Source organism: Triturus cristatus, chromosome 11 (assembly GCF_964204655.1).
Source record: "Triturus cristatus chromosome 11, aTriCri1.1, whole genome shotgun sequence".
In the NCBI taxonomy this organism is placed as follows: Eukaryota; Metazoa; Chordata; class Amphibia; order Caudata; family Salamandridae; genus Triturus; species Triturus cristatus.
Genome location: NC_140594.1, coordinates 345,919,096 through 345,940,349, shown reverse-complemented (window position 1 = coordinate 345,940,349; position 21,254 = coordinate 345,919,096). Strand labels below are relative to the sequence as shown.

Here is a 21,254-nt window from a genome sequence, read left to right as displayed (position 1 = left end):
TGACATGTAAGCTGTTGTAAATTGGTATTCCTGGAGTTGCAGTTTCCACTTCTCTATCCAATGGGGCAGTTTGGAAACTGATCCTTGGTACACCGGAATAAGCGGCTAGCAGTGAACAGGTGGCCATACAAATAGAGGTGGAAGCGTCTGCACCCCAGCGAACGGCAATTGCTTCCTTCTCCTTTGTGGGAATATCTTTGTTCTGTCTGCATGAGGGCCCAACTTGCGTATACTACGGACACCCATTCTCTGCAAGTCTGTTTCTGCAACAATACAGCACTGCGCCCCATGGGTCTGGAGTCTACAGACTATTCGAAGTCCTTCCTGAGGTCAGTGTATGTGAGCGTGGTTTCTTCTGACAAGGCTTTCTCCTTGTCTTGGAATGTTCATTCCTGTTCAGGCTTCCAGACCCACAGCTTGGATGTTTTTGTGAGGTTGCACAGTGGTGCTGTGAGGGTGGTCAGGTTTTGGAGGAATCTCCAGCAGTAGGTGTCCATCCCGAGGAAACGCTGGACCTCTGTCACTGACGTTGGGGTTGGAGAAGATTGGACGTCTTTGACCTTGGCTGGATCAGTGTGACTCCCAGTGCAAGAATCGATATCCAAAGAATCTGATATCCTGTTTGAGGAACTCGCACGTCACTTGATGTAGTGTCAGCGCACTATCTAGGCCTGCTAAAAACGACTCTAAGACAGATCATGTATTCTTGCAGGGTTGAGGAGTGCACCAGAATGTCGTTACTGACATTCAAAATGCCTGACAGCCGGGCCAGCACTTTCCAGATGTTTTTTGGGAGACCTCTGCGTCACTGCAGATACCAAAGTTGAGCCGGTTGTATTTTCATAGCCCAACATGTGTTGAATATGTTGTAATGTGTTTCTGGGTCGAGGAGAATCTGGTGGTATCCGGGCCTTGAGACCATTTTTGAGAACTACAGTGATCCTGCTTGTTCATTCACTATATCATCCACCGAGGAGGTCAGGTGATGCTGCTTTTGATGGCGAGGTAAACAATTTGCATGTCGACTCAGGTCCTGACTTCTCCAGGCTGCTTCAGCTTCCTTACCCCTATGATTGGCGAAACCCAGGGCGTGGGTCCATCGACCGTCTCACTGATGACAGCCTCTTCTAGTTTCCTCAGCTGCTGTTCTACCTTGGGGCGGAGATGGAATGCGACCCATCATAGGTGCAGGGCAACTGATTTAATTGACTGATCGATGTGGAGGCATACCATCTTAACTTTGAGGCATCCTATCCCCTGGATAAGCTGTGTGAATTATTACACTAGTGCTTCTACTCCTCCCATGTGGACGCCGAGGATGAAACGGACCAGGTGAAGTCCTTATGCAGTGTGGCAACTGAGTAGGAAGCCTGTCCTTTTCTTCGTGAAATATACCCTAGCATGTGTCACATGATCTCGGTGGTCGCTGTCCGCTGTGAAGACTCAGGAAAGGGGTATGCGGTTCCTGAAAAAATGCACTCTGACTGAGATAGTCTTCAACCTTGAAAGTTCTGGTAGGGTTTGATATAGCTCGTGTAATATGAGGTTTATGGATGCCCAGGTGTCTAACAAGGTTGTTTGTGGTTGCCCTTGTATCAGGATCCGACACTTTGGGGTCGATTTGACTTTCTGTTGCCGTGGCTCTACTACTTGAACGACGCGTATGGTTCCTTCCTGGTCATCGTTATCCATGTCACTGTTCTCCTGGACCTCTGTCGGGGCAGTGATTGTGTTCACCCCTTTCTTCTGAAGCTTCTTAGGGGTCAGGGTTGATAGACAAACTTTTGAGAAGTGGTTTAGTTTGCAACATGCAAAGCACTTCTTGACAAACGCCGGCATTCTCCTGCATGGTGGGAACTATCCACCACACCATGTGTAAGGATTGCTGGCGGTTAGGGCTTTCCTGCTGACTTTCTTTCCACTGCGGGGCCCACAAGACACAAGGTTGACTGGTTGTGCTTTGGCCGGGTTCTGCCGAGCTGCCTCCATGTGGGCCGTCTGCACTTTTGAGAGTTCATTTGAGCACCTGAGTGACTGGATGTTATACATGTTCTTTCCTGTGTTTTGGAGGATCTGCTCACACAGCTTTGCCGATGCACAGATATGAATGAACTGCACTCTTATTTCATCCTGTTAATGTGGATGTGTGCATGTGCTGGCTTGCTCTCGGCGACCGGCATATAATGCATTCACAGACTCCTGAGGATTGTGGCACGCGTAGTCAGGGTTGGCAAGTGGCTCAAAGTGGGCCATGAGGGCAGCTTTCAGTGTGGCGTAGGTGAAGACTGATCCTGTCTCTGTGACATTCCTGGACAGTTTATACACTTCCTGCTCTGCCAGGTGAATGAGCAATGGGCGTTTCGGCTGTCTTCGGTGGCCGTAGGTGCGAAATAGATCGTTAGGTTTTCCATCCATGTCTTCCAATGGGCAGCTTGCATGGCGGTGGGCCCTGTGAGCGAGACGGCTAGATTGGCAAGATGGATAAGTGCCCGAGGGGCGGGGGGCGCCAATGTGATCCTGGGCAGTGGCCACCAGGAGACAAACTGGTAAGCAGCGTCTGTGTGCAGGAAGTGCATGGCAGTCTTAGGCTCCAGCCCTGAGCTATCGCCAGCAGGCAGCGGAGCACGATAACCATAGCTGCCAAGGTTTCAGATTGCCATGTGTGGCATTTTCATAAATTCAGTTTAATGTGTGACATTTCAAGAACTATGAGTGACACTTTGTCGTAACCAAATTCAAGCAATGAAAACCAGGAAAACAGATAAACATCAGCAATTCCACCCATTTCAGCAACAAGACATTCCAAGAAGATGTTAAAACTGCTGGAAAGCACCAGAAACTGAAGCACCTAGTTTTTTTCTAAGCTGATCGTACTGTTAAACAAAATAAGGACTCAGATCTGCACCACTCATTGACAGTGCACGCTGCGCCACTGCAAACAAAAGAACATTTCTGTACATTTTAGCAAAGCCAGTTATTGTAATAGGTTCAGATTATCTGTTGCAAAAACGGCGCAGTGTGCTTGCCACATGCTCACCTCAAGTACAGAGAATAACATAATGACTGCTATAGTGGGGGATAAAAGGAGTAGGAGGTGGATGAGGACTGTTTTCCCGATTGGGTGTCCTCACTTAAAAGCATACATCGTTTGCTGGGGTACGGAATGTAGCCACGGTGCAGACTCCACTACCGAAATTTTGAGCAGGTGTTCTTTAATTTCTTGTTTTGCTCTGACAAACGTAAAATAACAAGCTTTACCTAATCGCTTTCTTGACTGCTCGGCCGCTTTAAATCTGGCCAATCAAATGAGCAAAGGGACAACAATTTTATTTAAGAGCTCCGATAGTTTTATGAGTTCAGAGTTTATAAGATCACTTACTTCGATTTGAGGCAGGCGACGAGCGAAGATGGCGCCATGGCAACAGGTGCATCCCCCTGGGCTGGTACATGCTCTCACAGCTGCAGTGCAGGCAGCACGCCTCCGGCCGTGCCCGAGTTAGTTGACCCCTAGTCCACGGAATCATGATTCTACCACTATGCACACTGCACAGAGCATGCAGTGGGCATAAAGTGGCGAGCAGCAGATATCTCTGCTACAGGGCAGCAGCAGGCTCACAACTGAGTCAACAGCCGCCAATGCTGGTGAGGCCCGGTGGGTGTCCGAGCGGTCACGGTGGCTTGCACATAACCTCAGCTGCCTCTGCCAAGACCCATTTCACTGTCCAGTGAATGCCGGTGCGCATTATGGAGGAGGCACCAAAATAATTACTGTAGCGTGGCGGGCAGCGTCAAACAAAAAAAAAAACATAACTGCCGCTCACCCTGCAGCACACTCAGAGAGAGTTATGGATATACTGTTTGTTGCATTCACGTGACCTCACCACGTCATGTGAATGCCATGCCCCTGCCCTGCCCGCAGCAGCTGTGATCTAATGAATGCTCATTGGTGCAGTCAACGCAGCAATGAGCCACCGGGTCAGTGCGACACTCCTGACCTGCCATTCACATATAGCCTTAGCACACTTGAGACTATTGCAAGACACTCTGCCAGAGCAGCAGGCGGTCTGCGCTGCGTGCTCATCAGAAGTGTTTGACCAGGGCAGCAATTTCTGTCCTGCTTGTCTCTTCCTCTGCACTGGCAGTATGTCAAGGAACGCAACAAATGCGTGACCTGGCATTTTTTAGTGCGGTGATGAGGATCACCGCACAAAAATGCGTTAGTATTATGCCTGATGCGTGGTACTTGGCAGGGCTGGATGAGGCAAGCGTTGGGCCTCAAGTCACGAAGAGCAGGCATGGCTGCAGTGATTAGAGGCGCCACCGCCTAGCAACAGCTGGCGAACGGAGTGATGCAGCCTGCCAGGGCCGCGTCTGTTTACAGTGCCTGCCTCATCACCATTGAGGTGTTGGATGTCGAGTAGACGACGGCTCGCATGCAGCAGCAAACACACAGTATCAGAGCAGTGGCATGTTACCAGCAGTCTTGTGGCCGATGGGCCTTTTATGAATTTTGTTAAGTCAGGCCAGGCCAAACCATGTGACCCCATGTGTGCTGGGGTGTGTGTGCCAGTTTTCCCCTTCTCTCCCGATCCATGCGGGCTGAACTTCCCTCTTCCTATCTGTTGCTTCATATTGGAAGACCAAGAATTAAAGCTTGAGGAACACAGTGATGAGCAGATGTAGGTGCAGAGGCAGAAGAAGATATGTAATCATTGCAAAGAATGGTGAGGAAAATGAGGCGATCATAGTATGCTGATATAACCAGAGTAGGGCTAGAAATTCGACTAGAAAGGGTGAACGTTTGCCTCAAGAAAGGAAGTAAGCCGTATGAAATTGTAGAGTGAAACAAGTCAAAAATCGGTGAAAAAGAACTGGACAAAGGACGTAATATAGTTTCTGCTGTATGCAAAAACGGGATTCGAAATAAATCCGTATATGGTGTAATTATTGAAAAGGTGATACTTGAGTCTAGTAAGCAAGAGGAAAGAAACAGCGACACTCAGATGAGCAATGATAAAGACAGCCGCTATTGTATATAGTCTAAGTCTTTAGTCAGTTTAAGTTAAACCATAAAAACATACATATAACTATTAAAACATAAAATCCATAAGCATTACAATAACTGCCGCGACAACCATATCAAAATTCATCTGAATTAAAGCATATTCCTATATTGATTGTCTTTTCATCAGTACAGTTCTCATGCTAGTGGTAGCGCTGTTGCGTTTAATTTAATCGTGTACTTTTTAGGTCTCGCCTGAGCCAGCGCTTTAGCGCTACTCTCGCGAGAAATTTTGTAAAAGGGGGATCTGGAAGTGTAAACTAGTGCTTTTCAGGCCTCCAAATACAGTGCATGTGCGCCGGGCTCGCGCACCATTTGGCAGCCTGAAAAGCACTGCCTGATCACTTTCGCGGACACAGCCACCATCTGTCTCCTCCGTCACGGGTCATTAAGTTGCATTCTCCTCTGCCTCTGCCCGATCACTTTAACTTTCACTTTCGTGGCTTGTTACTTTTCCATTCGACATTCTTCTAGTCTCAGCCGTTTGGGCAGAGGCATGAGCCTGGAGCTTCACGCCCAGACCCCTCTTGTCTGCTGGTTCTGCTACTGCAGGCAATGTGTGACAGCGCGGAGGGCCTCTCTCACTGTCTCTGTGTTTTTAACTGCTTAGGTTGAGGTCGAGGGGCACTGCAGGCTCCGCGATATGCCGGGCGGCAGGGCAGCTTGTATTTACAAAGGTGTTTTAAACTCTGTCGGGGACTGCCTCTTTGCAAGTCACTGTCACCATGGCTGGGTGGGTTGAATTGAGCAACTGCTGGGTGGTGCTGCAGCCACTACTCCTCCCAGACCAGGGCAGTCTCCCTGATGCTGAGGGCCAGTAGGCACTGGAGATTCCAGGGCGGGCATTTATTCAATGCCGGTGCGGCCTCGGTCTTTTCCCCTGCTGGCGGGGTGCCACAATCGACTGCTGCCAGAAAACCTGTACGCCGGAGCGCCTCTTGTCGTACCTCTGACTACATGTGGGCCTCGTGATGTTTTGCATGACCTCATTACGTGGGCGCTCCTCCCTCCTCCTCCTCCTCTAACCGGGGGGATGGTGGCAGATGGGGGCAGCTTACTGGTACCTCATTAGGTAGGGGTCATGGCATGTTGTGGGCCCCATCATACCTTGATGGGCCACAGTGCATCGGTCATCGGTGTCCTGCGGATAGCGCTGTATGTGTTTCTTTATGCTGCCCTCCAACTCACACAGCCTCTCAGCAGACAGACAGCAGCTGTTGTGGGGAGGTGATGGAGGCAAACGAGCACGAATTCCTCCCTTAGGCGAGGAAAAGGTTCACTCTCTTCTTGGGGCAATATGACTTCTTCACCGAACAGGCAATCGCGGCAGTACTGATGTATATATCCTCCTCCTGCACGGCAGTTAGCAGTAGGTCAGCACGATAGGGACCCGTCTCAGCACCTACTTTTAACAAGCATTTGCAATGCAATAGGTCTCGCATTTACGCGAGTTTGAGCTATTGACATTACAAATAATAATGCCTTTTTTTTTTTTTTAAGCATAAATAAAAGGCATTGTTATTTACAATGCCAATAGCTGAAACTCTCGTAACTGCGAGACCTATTGCATTGCAAATGCTTGTTGATCTTTTCTGTGTATGTGTATATCTTTGGGGAAAACGATATCGCCTTGCACAAAAAAAAACACTTAATCCAGGAAATTCAATGAAGCCTGATATGCACTGAAAATTAAGGTAGAAGCATTCTGTCTCTAAAATATGTCTGTTTTTGTTTAAAATCGCATGGGTGTGCATTCTCTTATTCCTAATTTCGGTATGCTCTGGCACAGTACAATGCCTCGTAATCGCCTGCAATACATTTAAACCCATTTTAGACACCCTTTGCAACATTTAAGCGCATCGTAGAGGGCAAGTGTTACAATTAAACACTCATAGAGTGCCAGTCCTAAATTTAAACACATCGCAGAGTGGGCCATTGCTACATTTAAATACATTGAATACAAATATTGAGGAAATTATTTTAAGATGGAAAGTCAGTCATTCTTTCCCACATTCTTCCTACACCCAAATTGAAACCTACCCCGCTTGCATGAAAAATGTTTATTTCAAAGGATTTGTAGAATATGCACACATATGTATAACACAATAACAATTCATACATTTTAACAAGTTGTTAGGCTCGTTTCCTCGGGTGCACGGTTGACCAGCCAGCAGCAGTCACATATGCACATCTAGTAAGTAGCCCGCCGCCGGTGTGTTTATTCAGCAGAATGTTTGACAAAGCTGACTTAAGGGGGTATTAACTAAGGAGTATTGAATAGCAGTCGGTCACTCAGATAAGCCTGTGTCGGACCCTGACCAGTGATAGAAGTAAACCATATTCAATTTTAAAAAATGCTGTAGGAGACGCATCTCCAATAGGAAATCCATGGTCCGTGCTCCCGAATTACAACGAAACTCAAGACTGGGGGTGGCTACCAGCAGCTTTGTCGTGTAAAAACTCAGCCTGACCATTTGGAAAAAACTTGTTAGAACTTAATCCTTTGGAGGCTGTAAAAGCTAACATCCCCCAGCCTCACCCTATAAATTGTATAAAACATCAGCCGGATCCGTGCCTCTCCCTGTGTTCATGGAACATTAGTGGCCTTCACCTTAAAATGTCCTCACTAGAGACCCGAAACTTTATTCTTAGCCCTGATCTAATTGCGGTTCAGGAAATATGGGCCACTTGCAGTTGTCCTATTGATGGATTTATTGAATTTTGGAAACCAGCTGTCAGAGTCAGCAACTATGGTCGCCCCAAGGGAGGATTGTCTATTTACATCTCATGAAGCCTAAAGGGCCCAACAGAGCTATTAAACATCGACGAGGATTGGCTGCTTGGAGTTAAAGTTAGCTCGTGGTGACAACAGCGACCTCTATTGTTGCTTAATGTTTACATCAATCCAAGCGTCCGGACAAAAAGAGCTCCCCTAAATCGCCTGCTTAATATTTTGAGCGACCTGGCTGTGGGCTTTCCCGACGCCGACTGTCTGCTTACCGGGGACTTTAATACCAACTTGTTCCAGGAAGACCTGTCGGATCTCCCCTCATTGTCTCTGTCAGCATTGAAATTCCAGTCCAAACCTTCAAATTATTCATACTGTGCTTTGGGGGAATTCTGTGTGTTGCAACTCCTTAGTGCAGGTTTCATCATAATGAACGGCAGGTTCACGCAGGATACCCCTCCAAATTGGTCATGGACAAATGGACGAAAGTTTTCATTTTTAGATTACACCATTTGTAACCTAGCCATGTTTTCTCACTTGGAAAACTACAGTATCAAAGCGCGACCAGAGAGCGACCATCGACCACAAGTTGTCACCATTAATATTAACTCAGTTTACCACAATACCGCCCCAATAACTCATAAAGGAGTCCATTCAGAAAATGTGAAACGCTTAAGATGGAACGATGAAATTAGTATCAACATCAAGAAGGAATGTTTGTCTTTTACATTAGGAGGACTCCACCCCATGGTTTCTCATATCACTGATTGGTCACATTTTTGCTATCATCTGTTAAACCTTTTTCCATCGCATTCGCATCCTCATACGACTACTTGTAGCTCCCAGTTTTTTATATCAAGTCAAACTATGAAATTAAAAAAGATCAGAAACACCGCCTTGCGGGCAATTAGGAGGAATCCAGAATCCAATGACTGTTTGAACAACTACAAAATTGCTCAGAAAAACTATAGACAGGCATCCAAACAAGATAAACGACTTCATCTCGATCAATTTTGGGGTAAACTTCTTTGGGAAAGCAAAAACCGTAATTCAAGAAAATCTTGGGCATTACTGAACAAACAACTCAGAGGAACAACCAGACAGGGGAGTGCAAACATTGCTGAGGCAGAATGGGTTACATTTCTGACCGACTACTTTAAGGCCAATGAAGGTGCAGTCTTTTTAGTAACAAACACCTCCTTTACGTCCAAAGATGGGTCTTTGGAGAACCAGGATAATACCCAAGAGCTGACGCAGCCTCAATGTGAGTTGATTTCCGTTAATCAAGCAAGGCTGGTCAAAATATTATCAAAAGCGAGAGCGGATGGAGCACCATCCCAAATGGCCTGCCACAGGCCCTGTTCAAAGCAAATGTTCCCTATTGGGCACAACAATTAGCAACCCTCTTTAGATCTGTGCTGAGCTGTTCAACTATACCAGACTCATGGCGAGGGGCAGTAATTCACCCAATATATAAGTCCAGCGCCCATTCGTCCCCAAACAACTATAGGTTGATAGCCTTACTGGACAATGAGGCAAGTTCTTCGCGAGTATTTTACTTGAAGAATTGAGTGCCTGGGCGAACCAAAAAGGCTTGATTCCAAAAAACCAAACGGGCTTTACTGTAAATTCAGGTACTTCGTCTAATTTATTGGCATTATCAGTACTTATCGACAAATCGCTTATTTCATCAAAGCTGGTATTCTGTTTTGTTGATTTTAAAGCTGCCTTTGACCGGGTCCCTAGGGAGGCACTTTGGGCAAAGTTAATGAAATGGGGAATCCCGGTCAAACTACTGGAGACCATTGTTCAACTATATTCCAGCACCTGGATATTCAAGTCAAGCTTGGCACTGGTACACATCTGTCTCGAAAAATTTTAACAGCACGAGTGAAACAGGGGTGTGTGCTAGCCCCATTGCTTTTCAACCTGTTTATTGCCGATCTCTCAGCCGACCTGGACGAGACAAATAGTCATTCCCCCCAAGGTCGGCAGGGTGCAGTTAAGTAACCTTCTGTATGCTGATGATCTTGTCCTCTTTAGCCTTACCCGAGTAGGGCTGCAACGATTGTTAAACAAACTACATAGTTATACCGTTAAGAATAACCTAGAGGTTAACCTAAAGAAAACCCAAGTGGTTATATTCGGTAGAAAACGTTATGGAGGTGGTGGGTGGTCATACAACAATTCCAGTCTTGTCGTAGGAAAATCCTATAAATACTTGGGGGTTAACTTTGACTCTAGGGGCACCTTCGCCAAGCATAGTAGTGACATTTCATTGAAAGCCACAGCTCTACGATTGAACTTTTCAAAACTCTCAAAAAAACTGATGGGTCCGAGTTTGGCCCCAATGATGGTAGTTATGAAAGCTAAAGTCGGCCCCACGTTGTCATATGGTCTTGAAATTTTCAGGGGTAAAATCAGCACAACATTAAATCAACACGTGACTAAGATCTATAAAAGTGTTTTTCACATGCCGAAATCTGCCTCCGCTGCACAGATTAGATTAGAACTGGGCCTCCAAAATTATGAAATTTCCAGCGCAGGTGCCTACTTAAATCTGTGTCATAAGCTAAGGCGGGCTAAAGCCAGTTCCCTTGAGTCTTTGCTGTGGTTTGATATTGGCACTAATAATCCAAGTGGGTCCTATAGTAAATTATTTAATGAATGTCTTCAGCAATTTTCAGCAGGTGACCTCTGGAACCTAAACCCCAGTCAAACAGCTTTTAAAACCAGCATTAAGAAGCGTACTCGCAATCTGTCCCACACCATCGACAAAGCCTCTTTTGCCAAACGCAAGCATGCATGGGCAGTCATTAACTCTTATCAGTTGGCATCACCGTCATCATACCTGCCCTGCACATATTCTCTGTATTTAAAATTGCGATTTATGGCACTTAGACTGGGGAAATGGCACTTGCTGAAACATTTACCTATTTGGCGTTGCTCGTCAAATAATCAACAGTGCAGGGGTTGTGGGGCCTCGGTGGAATCTATGGAGCATGTTACATGCCACTGCCCCGCTCTCCTGACTCAGCGTAGACTAAAATTGAGGCCAGAATGGAATGGACTGGGAGCTCGGACCTGCAGGCAGGCAATTATTGCGGCCTTGAACCCAGAGAATACAGTTTTAAACAAAAGTTTTACTATTTTTATTTATCATGTATATCGTAAATTTAATCCGCAAATTGCAGGCCCGGTAACAATTCTAAAGAGAGTCACAGGTGTCTAAAACAAAACTGTAGACCTACAAGACTTCATTCTGGTCTCTCCTGTGCTCTCAACACCTGCAATATCAGGGTATGTGACTTCGATGATTTTTATCGACACTGCTACTTGATGACTGTTTTAATGAAATGTTTACATTCTCTGGGTTTCCTTATAACTCCGGGCTCCCATCTTAGTCTCTGACAGTAACACTTATTTCTTTGCCACATCATTAACATTCTGCCACTATATATTTTTTAAATTTGAACTTTCATATAATTCCTGGCCATTTTAATTATCTTTTTTTGTATATGTGTGGTGTGTATGTTCTGCTTTTATGATTATATTTTTTTTTAAATCAAATAAAGTATTTTTCAACGAGTATTGAATAGATCTCTCTCTTCTCACCTGGTTGAATTCTAATAAGGTTTACTTTTAGGTTGGGCTGTGCTTGTGCTGGCTCTTTGAGACATGTTGTATTCACTCTATGGATTTAGAGCCTGCCACTGCTTTGGATTGGCTATTGTCAGTGTCATTAAAAAAATCGGAGCCCCTAAGTGGCTAATGGTTGTTTTATGTCCCACCCTTTTCTCAAAAATTAACTCCCATAGAGTATTGCCGCAGGTCTTGCCTGCTTCCACTTTTTTATTGAATTTCGTGTCTGTTGCACTTTTTTTCTAAGGAGGACGAGCACTTTTTAAATGCTTTCATTTTGTTGTTTCTCTTAGCACTGCGCCCGTTTCACGAGCACTGTGCTTTATCTACTTGTTTTGTCGCTGGATTTAGTATTATTGTTTGATACTCTATCCGACCAATGCATTTACCCCCTTGTTTTAATTAAAGCTTTTCAGCTTTCATGGATGAAGAGTGCCATCTATTGTTTAATTAGGGAGCGTCAGGTTTTTCTTTGTGAATTTTGCTTTCCCTCTTATATTGTATACGAGGTGCAGGCTTTATTTTCTGTATATTGTCCGCACTGCTGCCCTCCAGTCAGACAGCCTGCAGTTGTAATCTGCATGCTCCTGTGCTCGTCTCAATCAGCGATGGCTGAGCAGTTGATGAGGCAGGGGAGTAAATTGAGAGACAACTGTATTGAGCACTAAGTGTGTGATTTAAAGGGCTGGTGCAACCTAAAGAAAAGCGGGCTGTAGGGCTTGTGCATGTTGGGGCTGGCTGGAGGAGGCTGTGTGATGGGTACCTGCCTGTCCGAGACGAGCTCATACTGACCAGAGAGACATCAGTCTCCCAAACAGACGAGGGGTAGTGAGGCTGCTGGGGGATAGACTTTCAGAGATCGAGAGAAACAGGCTGAAAAGGGCTGCCTAGTAGGCACTGGCGCTGACTTGGAACGATGCACCTGCTGATTTACATGATACTGATTGAGGACAGCTGTTGCAGGTTGGATCCCACAGTGGTTGATATTGTTTGCCACTGATTATGATTTAGTGCACTAGTGTGGGTGGTCAGTGCACACCTGGGCTGATTGTGATTTAGTGCACAACTGTGGGTGGTTAGTGCACCTCAGAGCTGATTTTAATTTCCTGCACAGGCTTGGGTGGTCAATGCACACCAGGGCAGCATGGGCTGGCAGGAACAAGGCAGCTGGTATCTTGGTTCAGATCACTATCCACCGGTTGGACCTGGCCATGGGTGGGAAGCAGTAGGAGGTTCTGAGGAGGAGGGGACTCACACTGAGAAGGGGGGGCTGTTTGGGAATGAGCCTCCATAGACCTCTTGAAAACCATCCCCACTGTATCTGGGGTACAAGGGGTATGTGACCCACTTGCACACCGGGACAGTGTACAAGTGACCTCTTCGAGATGGCCAGCTGAAACTAACTGACATTTCCGTGAAGGATTACAAGGCACGGACACCAGACTGGAAGCTACCACGAGAGATTAGGGACAGCTCTAGAACCCACAAGAAAGAATGCTCTACTGGAAGTCCTGTGTGGCACTGAAAGTACTGTGACCACCAAGCAGGGTAACTAGTGTCATTTGACAACCAAGGGTGGAGCCCCGTGCTTTACTTACTTTAAAAATACTTGGGTTCATCTCGTCTGCATGATTTACAAATCACTCACACTTTGGATGCGACTTTTGCATCTCAAGGGTTAGTAGGGCTGGTGCTGGGTCAATCAAATGTTTGATTAAAGAGTGGCCGGCAAGGTAACCTAGTCATTTTGTGGCATGGTGCCTCTGACAGGTAGGTAGGGCTGGCGCCGGTTCGATCGCATATGGATGGGAAACTAGTCTGGAGGGAAAAGTAGAGAGTTTGCAAAAAATCGATGGAGAAGAAAGGCTGGTTTGGTTGAGTTTGAGTCAGCCACTCATCAAGGAAAGCCAACAGGGCTATGTTAGAGCTGCCCCTACATTACAGCCCTTAAGAGGCCTAGAGCTGGTCGCCCAATTTCCAGATTTCCCAGTATGCCTCTGCTGTGGCCATCTTAAAAATAGATGAAGCCACTCCAATTTTTTTATTTAATGACATCATTTTAGCAGGAGATAGGAGGATCTGGAGCTTGAAAATCCAACTTGTGTGCCTGCACTGTATAAGTGGAATGGTGCGTATCTATGTATATGGGAGGAACTGTGTGGAGTACGTTTGTGTGTATCTGTATGTGTTCTTAATGCCTGTGCAAGCATGTCTATGTCTAGCTACGTGGGCTAATGTTGTTTGCTCTGAGTAGTTCATGTCCGTGTCTGTGTGTGTGTGCATGCGTATGTGTATGCATATCTTTGTGTATGCATGTGTTCATCGGTGTGTTTATTTGTTGTATAGCTCTTCAATTCCTGACGGCACAGCACCCAGGATAATACCCTACATAGCTAAACACTTAAAACGTCCCAAAAGTGAGACCTATTGGCTAAGCGAATGCTTGTTTATAAAATGATAGCTACTGCAGATCTTCTATTTTGTAGCTCTATTAATAACTGAAGTTCCGCAATTTAATAGTAGTCAGTTTATCAACTTCAGAGAATTAACATCCTTAGTTGACCATCCTGTATTCAAATGTTTGGCCTGCAGGTCCCAGCAGATGACAGCAGTGAGGGATTCACTCACTGATCCATGTGACTGGCAGGAACCACCCTCAGACTACTGCACATATGATTTGCTAGCCGATCCAATGCTCTCAATTGGATGAAAAACAGTGAGCAGCAGGTTATATTAATCTCAAATGAAGGCATCTTAATTTCAGCAAAAGTGTAGAATTTATCTTTTGGATGCTTTGTCATTTTGGTAGATTCATGCAAATGTATCACATTGAAAACGCCATTTTCAGCTCTCCAAATTGCAGGATTCTGGCTACTATAGCTGGATGGTACAGGTCGAATTAGCCTTTTTTCTTATTTTTGGTGTAAGGCTGTTATAGTTGTTGAATTGAGCCGCGGTGTCGCTTTTTTCTGGCAGAAAACATGAAGCCAGAGAAGGAGTCTATCATACTATTCCTAATATAAGGTGCCACCTCGTAAAACGTCTGATGTTGGTGCTCATCTGAAAACCTTCTTTGGTGGCAAAGGTGCAAGCATGGGATATCTATGTGTTTCAGAGCTCCATGCTTTCCTGGCTGGACTGTATCTGAACTGTGTGCATGAGGCATAATAGGGGACATGGTACACTGTGATAATCTTGCATATCCTGTTTGTCAAAAAATATGTGAAGCTCTAACAGATTTGAAACTGAATTGCTTGGAAGCAGATGATGCTGTTTCGTCATCCACTGCTGGCTGCATTACTAACTGTCAAGACCAGATACTTACGGGGGGGTAAAATGCCCAAACCTTAGTATAGTAGCCTACAACAGAATTCACATGACGAACTACCGCAAGGCATGAGGTAGGGTTTTAGGATATGGGACGCCCAGTAATAGATCCTGTGAGGATAGATGGTGCAGTCACAACGAATTTATCATCATTCTGATGTTATAAATGACTTATCTAATTTAAAAGTTTCACCTTCTAGCTGTACAATGGGTTTGATTCCTCTGCAGCTGAGAACTTTGTGTTTTCTAGCCTGATCGGCCTGGCTTGGAAGGAGGACAATAGGGATTTCACTGGAAAGATAGGCAGTTGTTAGCACAAGTATACTGGTTATTAGAAGGATCAAGCATAAGACAAAAACATTCTAGACTTACTGCCTTATCGCTACTGTAACTTTATATTTTATTTTATGGACGTCTGTATGGATCAAGGTCTTTCCAAGGTAAAGTTTATAGAGTTCCCAGTTTACTATTCTAACTCTAGGCAAGTAAAAGTTTGCAGATCTTAAAAAAAGACAGTCACATATATCAGTCATTGATGATTATTTTGGGCTTGAATTTTTAAGCGCACCCTTTGGAATACTTCACAGGTGTTGAATTCTTGTTCCAGTTTGTACTCCGATTTTCATCCACAGATTTTCCTTTTTTAATCTCAAAGGTTTTCTTACATACTCAATTTCTCATATTAGTCTTGCAAGTTGAATTGATTTGGGGTGTTTAACTTATTGTCTCACTAGCCTCTCATGCGAGTTCTGCAAAAAGCACGTCATAAATAACTTTTCAATAGCATGATCAACGGATCTTTTTTCCTTCCAGAATTTGCCCAAAAACTCAAGCACGTCTCTTGACTCAGATCAATGTCTCATCAACCGATATGGCACAAGTGCAACAGAAGCTCATTATACCTTTTTAGCTTGTGTTTCATTCTTTTATTGACTTTCATTGGGATTCTGGCATTGCTGCCTTGCTCACTTCTTCTCCTCAACGCTTAGCTGTTCCTCACTAACCTGCACAGGTTATGTGCCCACTTCAAAATCTGTGTACATCTTCTTCCTCCTCATTGCGTTCTCTTCAAACTCATGACTGAAGCCACATTGTAAAAGGTGATGGCCTCTGAAAACCTGCTTTTGTTGTGATGGTGCAAGTATACATGCTGTCCAGATGTCAGCTGTGTCAAACGCTGCTTTCATCAGCTCTTCTGCATACATCCAGTGTAGAGGGAAGGAGAGAGCGCCACTGCTTCCACTTCATGGGTGGGGTTCTGTGACATCTAGCGCCTAATTGTTGCCGGTTGGGCCAACCGGCTCTCATTTTTGGAAACCTGCACTTATTTCGCCACAGCTGACATCATCTGAGAGCAGGAGAAGGAAAAACATACAAAGGAAAAAGGTGGAGGAGAAAGAAGGAAAAACCATCCCAATGGGAAAAAGCAGGGGCTGGCAAGGGTGAGATAAAGATGCAGCAGTGTCTGGTAGTGGATTGAAGAGGGCTGAGGTGGATTCAAGAATGCACCCCTTTGGTATTAGGCATGCTCACATTCAGCAGTATAGGCCAAGGGCTTCTGGGCAGAGTTTTGGACACCAGCACTTACTCTTTTACAAATAGAGCACTGGTGATCTTCCTCAGGAGTAGGTGTTTTATGGCACCTAACAATCATAATGAGTCATTCTGTAATCTCGGCATATTTTGGTTGGTGCATTTCTAACCGTAGAGCCTCTCAAATTCTCTTTCCTTTCTGTCACGCCCCTGAAGCTTTCACCCATGTGGCTAAGTTCATAATTATTAAATATGTAAAGAGCCCAGAATTATTCTACTATATTTTGTTTCATATGTTCACTTTTCTGGTTCCAAATATTACTTAGGCTGAGACATTTGTGCTATATCCTCATCACAAGGTGTCTGTGTTTCTGTTCTAGTTTATCTTGTATTGCTGCACAGAAAGGTAAACATTATGCATGCTTAGTTTGGCTGGGAGACACATTATATTTTGGCAATGGATGATAAAATGCTCACATTCCTTTTATTACTACCAAGGCAGTTTATACTATTGATTTCAGTTGGATTTTTTTCTGTAAGTTAAATCCAAAAGCACACTACGATGTCTTTGCAAATGTTTCTCAGCTCAAGTATTTGTTTGTCAACCTGTCCGAGACACACACCATCAGTGGAGGACATCCTTGAGCCTCACTTGATTGACGAAGCCCGTCCGTAATTTAATTAAGGTCATGCGCATAAGCCCTGTGCCCAACAAGGATTCTAAAGAAATGCCATTCAGGTTAAGAAATCTAAGCCTAAAATACAATTGTGTAATGGCATGAACACAAATTGAGTGCAAATGTCAAACTGATTAAGTAAGCCCATTTTTCTCTTTTCCAAGGAGCAGAAGAGCACTATGTTTTGGCTTTATCCATTACTAGATGTTCTGCCTACCTTGGGCACGTCCTATGGATTGTGTCACTATCGGATCCTAAAACCTGGCTCATCTAGTTGTATCTAAGATGCTGAATCTTCGTTCCACCCATACACATTTCGAGCTCCCCACTAATTAAATGCTGGATGCCAATAGCACTTGCTAGATAGACAATAAAATTATAAACAGAGGATAGGCCTCCTTTACATAATAGGGGAAATAGATTCCGCACTGCGCCACACATAGGGACTTGTACCACTTCCACTATCTTGGTACTGTTCCTGAGCTCAAACAGTCTCCAAAGTTTGCATTCAGCTTCTATAATCTAGGCCCTCTGTCTTGCTTATCCACTCTTTTCTGGTGCATCTCACCCCAGGGTTGGATTTCCATTCACTTTGGCAAGTTTAAGTTATTCCCAATCTACGCCATTTCACCAAGTAATGCATCCTTGCATGCAGCCATTGTTACCTACTTGCTTTCATTTGCTCTTGCATTGAGGAACCATCCATAGCCCACAACTAGTCCAATCCCTGGGGCCATCAGCAGGACATCTTGGCCAGTAGCATGCAGCCAGTATCATTGTATGTGTTGATGAGCATCTCCCATACCATCGAAGCTCCACTGCACAAAGTAGACCGTGCATAATGTTACTTACAAGGAAATATTATAAACGCTATTATTACTATTATACCTAGCCTAATCATACTATGACAGAACCAATGGCTTCCCCTTTGCTGCCTGTCCTTTCTGATTAGCTCAAAATCTTCAAGAACCTCCAAGTACCTCATCATCCTCCCCTCTGGATACATGTTTTACTAAACCTAGAACCTAAAACGTCTACAAGGAAATGAGAACGGTGGTACTACCAGGATAACTCGTTTTGCTTTTTAAAGGAATATTTTCTTTTGCTCTCTGACAGACAATTTTGTCTACTTCAGGGAGATCTTGGAATGGTTAAAAGCTAATACCAATCATATCTTCAGGTTACTTATAAATGTGCTTGCTACCTGAGCACAAACGGAATTCTGTTTCAGATTTGTACCGTCTTGCCAGCAGGTGCTATTTTTCCAAATAGTTAAGGGTATATCCACGACAAAACATCTGCACTGCATTCTTTACATAATCGGCCAGCTAGCATGTTCAGGCCTACTTTCCAACATCATTGATGTTATTGCCACTTTGGTCTACTGAAATACAAGTTCCTGTCTTAGAAAAAAGTGTCTCCCATGTTAATGGAGCCTATGCCTTTTGGACCAAAAGAATGTAAATATTTCAAATAATCGCTAGAAGGCCTTTCTGTAAAGTGGTCTGAAGCAGTGGACCATTGTTGGAATACTGCCTACTGCAGGTCGAGACTGAGCTGTTGCTTAATCTCTGCTTTGTATATTTTGAAACATTTAGGCAGTGATCTTGTCCGGGTTTCTCACAGAAGGTGAAAAAAAAGATTTTGTGCGAAATGTTAAATCCCAATTCTTATCTCAAATGATTAAAACTTAAACTATCACCTCATGGAGCCAAAGAGAGGGAATACCATTGGATAACCCGGGCACTATTTGGTACTCCAAGGCCTCGCTATCTTTACAAAAGAACTGATTGGACAGAAAGGAATATCCTTATTCATTTTCATCGGCATCTGCTCCGGTCTGGATTATTTTCGCTGCCCTTAAGATTTGTTATCAGGGACTGCTGCTTGTACACTTAAAGTCAAAAATGCCATCTGAAAATTCCTGCCACTTGGCATAGATTTTAATCATACCATTGTCTTTATGATAAAGAAACATTGCCTCGTTAGTATACCATCCACTCACTACTTTATCAACTGTTGGACGCAACCATGAACTTCTCTCGTTGAGGCTTTCAGGAGTATGGGTGACTTCTTCATGTGTCACTGTGCTACTTAACACTTTTGTATATCACATAGAAGCAACAGTTCTCTTGAAGAAGTTGTGATGTACAGGATGTTAGTCCACCAAGATAGGTTGGGAAGCAGACAGCTAATGTTTTAGCAGAGGAGTTCCATGATGGTACGGAAGATGTATTGTTGCAGCTCCTGTTTTATGAACAGAGCTAATGGGGAATGGAGCCAGAGTGTGCACAAGCGTCGAATCAGAGTTCCCAAGGGACGTTTCCAAGATAAGGGTGTTAGTGGATATAAGATATTTGTCTCAAAACAGCCTTTTAGCAGAATTAGAGAGTTAGGCAAGTGTGATAGACCAGTACCATTCAGGGCAAGAAGCCCGTGGAGCAGCCACCAAAACCAAGCCGTGTAAATGTACCTCTACCCCACACCTAGGAGTAACACAACCCCCAGAGGTGAACGCACCAAAGGTAAAGTTAGTTGTTAGCTTGTATAGTAGAATTATAACAGAAAAAAGATGGACAGCAATCCTACATGGATTGGTCAGTTGCTAGAAACTGTGTTCTCTAGGTAGCTCAAGTGAAGCTGTGATGTTATGGAAAGGGACATTTCAACTTTCCTTCAGTTATCCAATAGGAGGGTTATTCTTGATTAATGGTGGAATAGATTTCCGTATCAAAGGAGCACTTCCTGAAGGTTGGACTTTTAAGAATCAGGATACCGGCGTTACTAAGGGAAAGAACACATCCTGAGATAACCTCATTCTTAGCTAGACAGTGTGGTGTTAAATAGTGCAATTTTATGGACACTGCATGTATGTCGATTATTCTCTTGGCTGTAACGGAATATGTTTAACGGTGAACTGGATTTGTGCAGTGTGTTTGCACAGTCTATCCCTTAAAACCTTCCTAGCTGCCGTGTGGAGGGATTGCCACCTGCAGGGGGTTAATGTGCATCTTTATATTAAATATACCTTCAAGTAGCAGAGTTGCCATAGTCTATTTTCGAGAAGACCGGAAATCCCGCCCTGATTTGAAGTCCTCTTCAGGGATTTTAGACTTTATTTCAAAAAGGATCCTGAGTTGTTTAATTTGGCCAAGGTATTCATATAAATGTGTGGATTTTGCATAAAACCCAGAGATGTAGAGCGTTAATTAATGGAAGAGCTGTAGTCAAGCAAGTTGAGAGAATTTATCCAAGCTTACACTGAATTTTAAAATAAAATGTTAGTTGTCACGCTAGAGATTGCAACTCTGTTTTAACAATTGCAATTGTATATTTTCTTTAAGTAAATCACAACCATGGGGACATGGTATCAATCTCTTTTTGTCAAATACTCAACTTAAACTTTACTTTCACATGTGCATCTTGAGTGCAAGAAATTTCTTTCAATAAGACAAACTTACTTTCTTCTACCATTGTTTCAGTTCTGGTTACAAGACTTAGATTGGAGCAGCATGTTGGATCTTAAACTGATGGTATACTGCTCAGACAATTGAAGATATGTTCACTTTGCCCACACGTAAACTTTGTATTCCAGACCCATTATCAGGCTCAGTTTGAGAGTGTAAACAAAACGCTATTGTCGATGGGAAGGTAACCATCGGGGAACACCAAAGGAGAGAAATTGCATATTTTTGACCAAAGCTGACAGATGTTCTTAGTTGAAGTTAGACAGCTGATCATGATAAAAGCTGGCTAGGTAGAGAGGTATTAGAGCCAGGTTCACATGTTCCTAACTTGCCAGCTAATTTAAGCTTTTTCTTCAGACTCACAATAACGCAAGCAACAATTTAAATAGTTACTAATATTAAGTTGCAGGAGTGAGTGATATTGTACATATTCTTTGTAGAATTGATGGCACCTGTATGATAGGGCTCACGTCTCCACAGCGTGGTTGCTTTAATAAAATAAGAAACAGCTTTGATTGCAAAATATATTAATTGGAAACATTTAACTTTTTTTACTTATAACTCTATTAGGATTTGAACAAGAAGCGGACGCAGAAGGAAATGGAGCATGCCATGCTGATCCGGCACGATGAGTCGACACGAGAACTAGAGTATCGGCAGCTTCACACACTGCAGAAGCTCCGAATGGATCTGATCCGCCTCCAGCACCAGACTGAGCTGGAAAACCAGCTCGAGTACAACAAGCGGAGAGAAAGGGAGCTGCACCGCAAGCACGTTCTGGAGCTCAGGCAGCAGCCCAAAAATCTCAAGGTAGGACA

The 21,254-nt window shown here is 44.2% G+C and overlaps 1 protein-coding gene across 7 annotated transcripts in view; it reads left to right on the top strand.

Moving 5' to 3' along the window:
- Positions 1 to 21,254, top strand: part of TAOK3 (TAO kinase 3) — a 1,246,906-nt gene that overhangs the window by 1,175,089 nt on the left and 50,563 nt on the right. For all 7 annotated transcript variants that reach the window (XM_085636070.1, XM_085636074.1, XM_085636076.1 and 4 more), the window contains one exon: positions 21,007 to 21,246. In XM_085636070.1, coding sequence (XP_085492196.1) covers positions 21,007 to 21,246 — 240 coding nt within the window. The remainder of the gene's footprint in view (positions 1 to 21,006; positions 21,247 to 21,254) is intronic.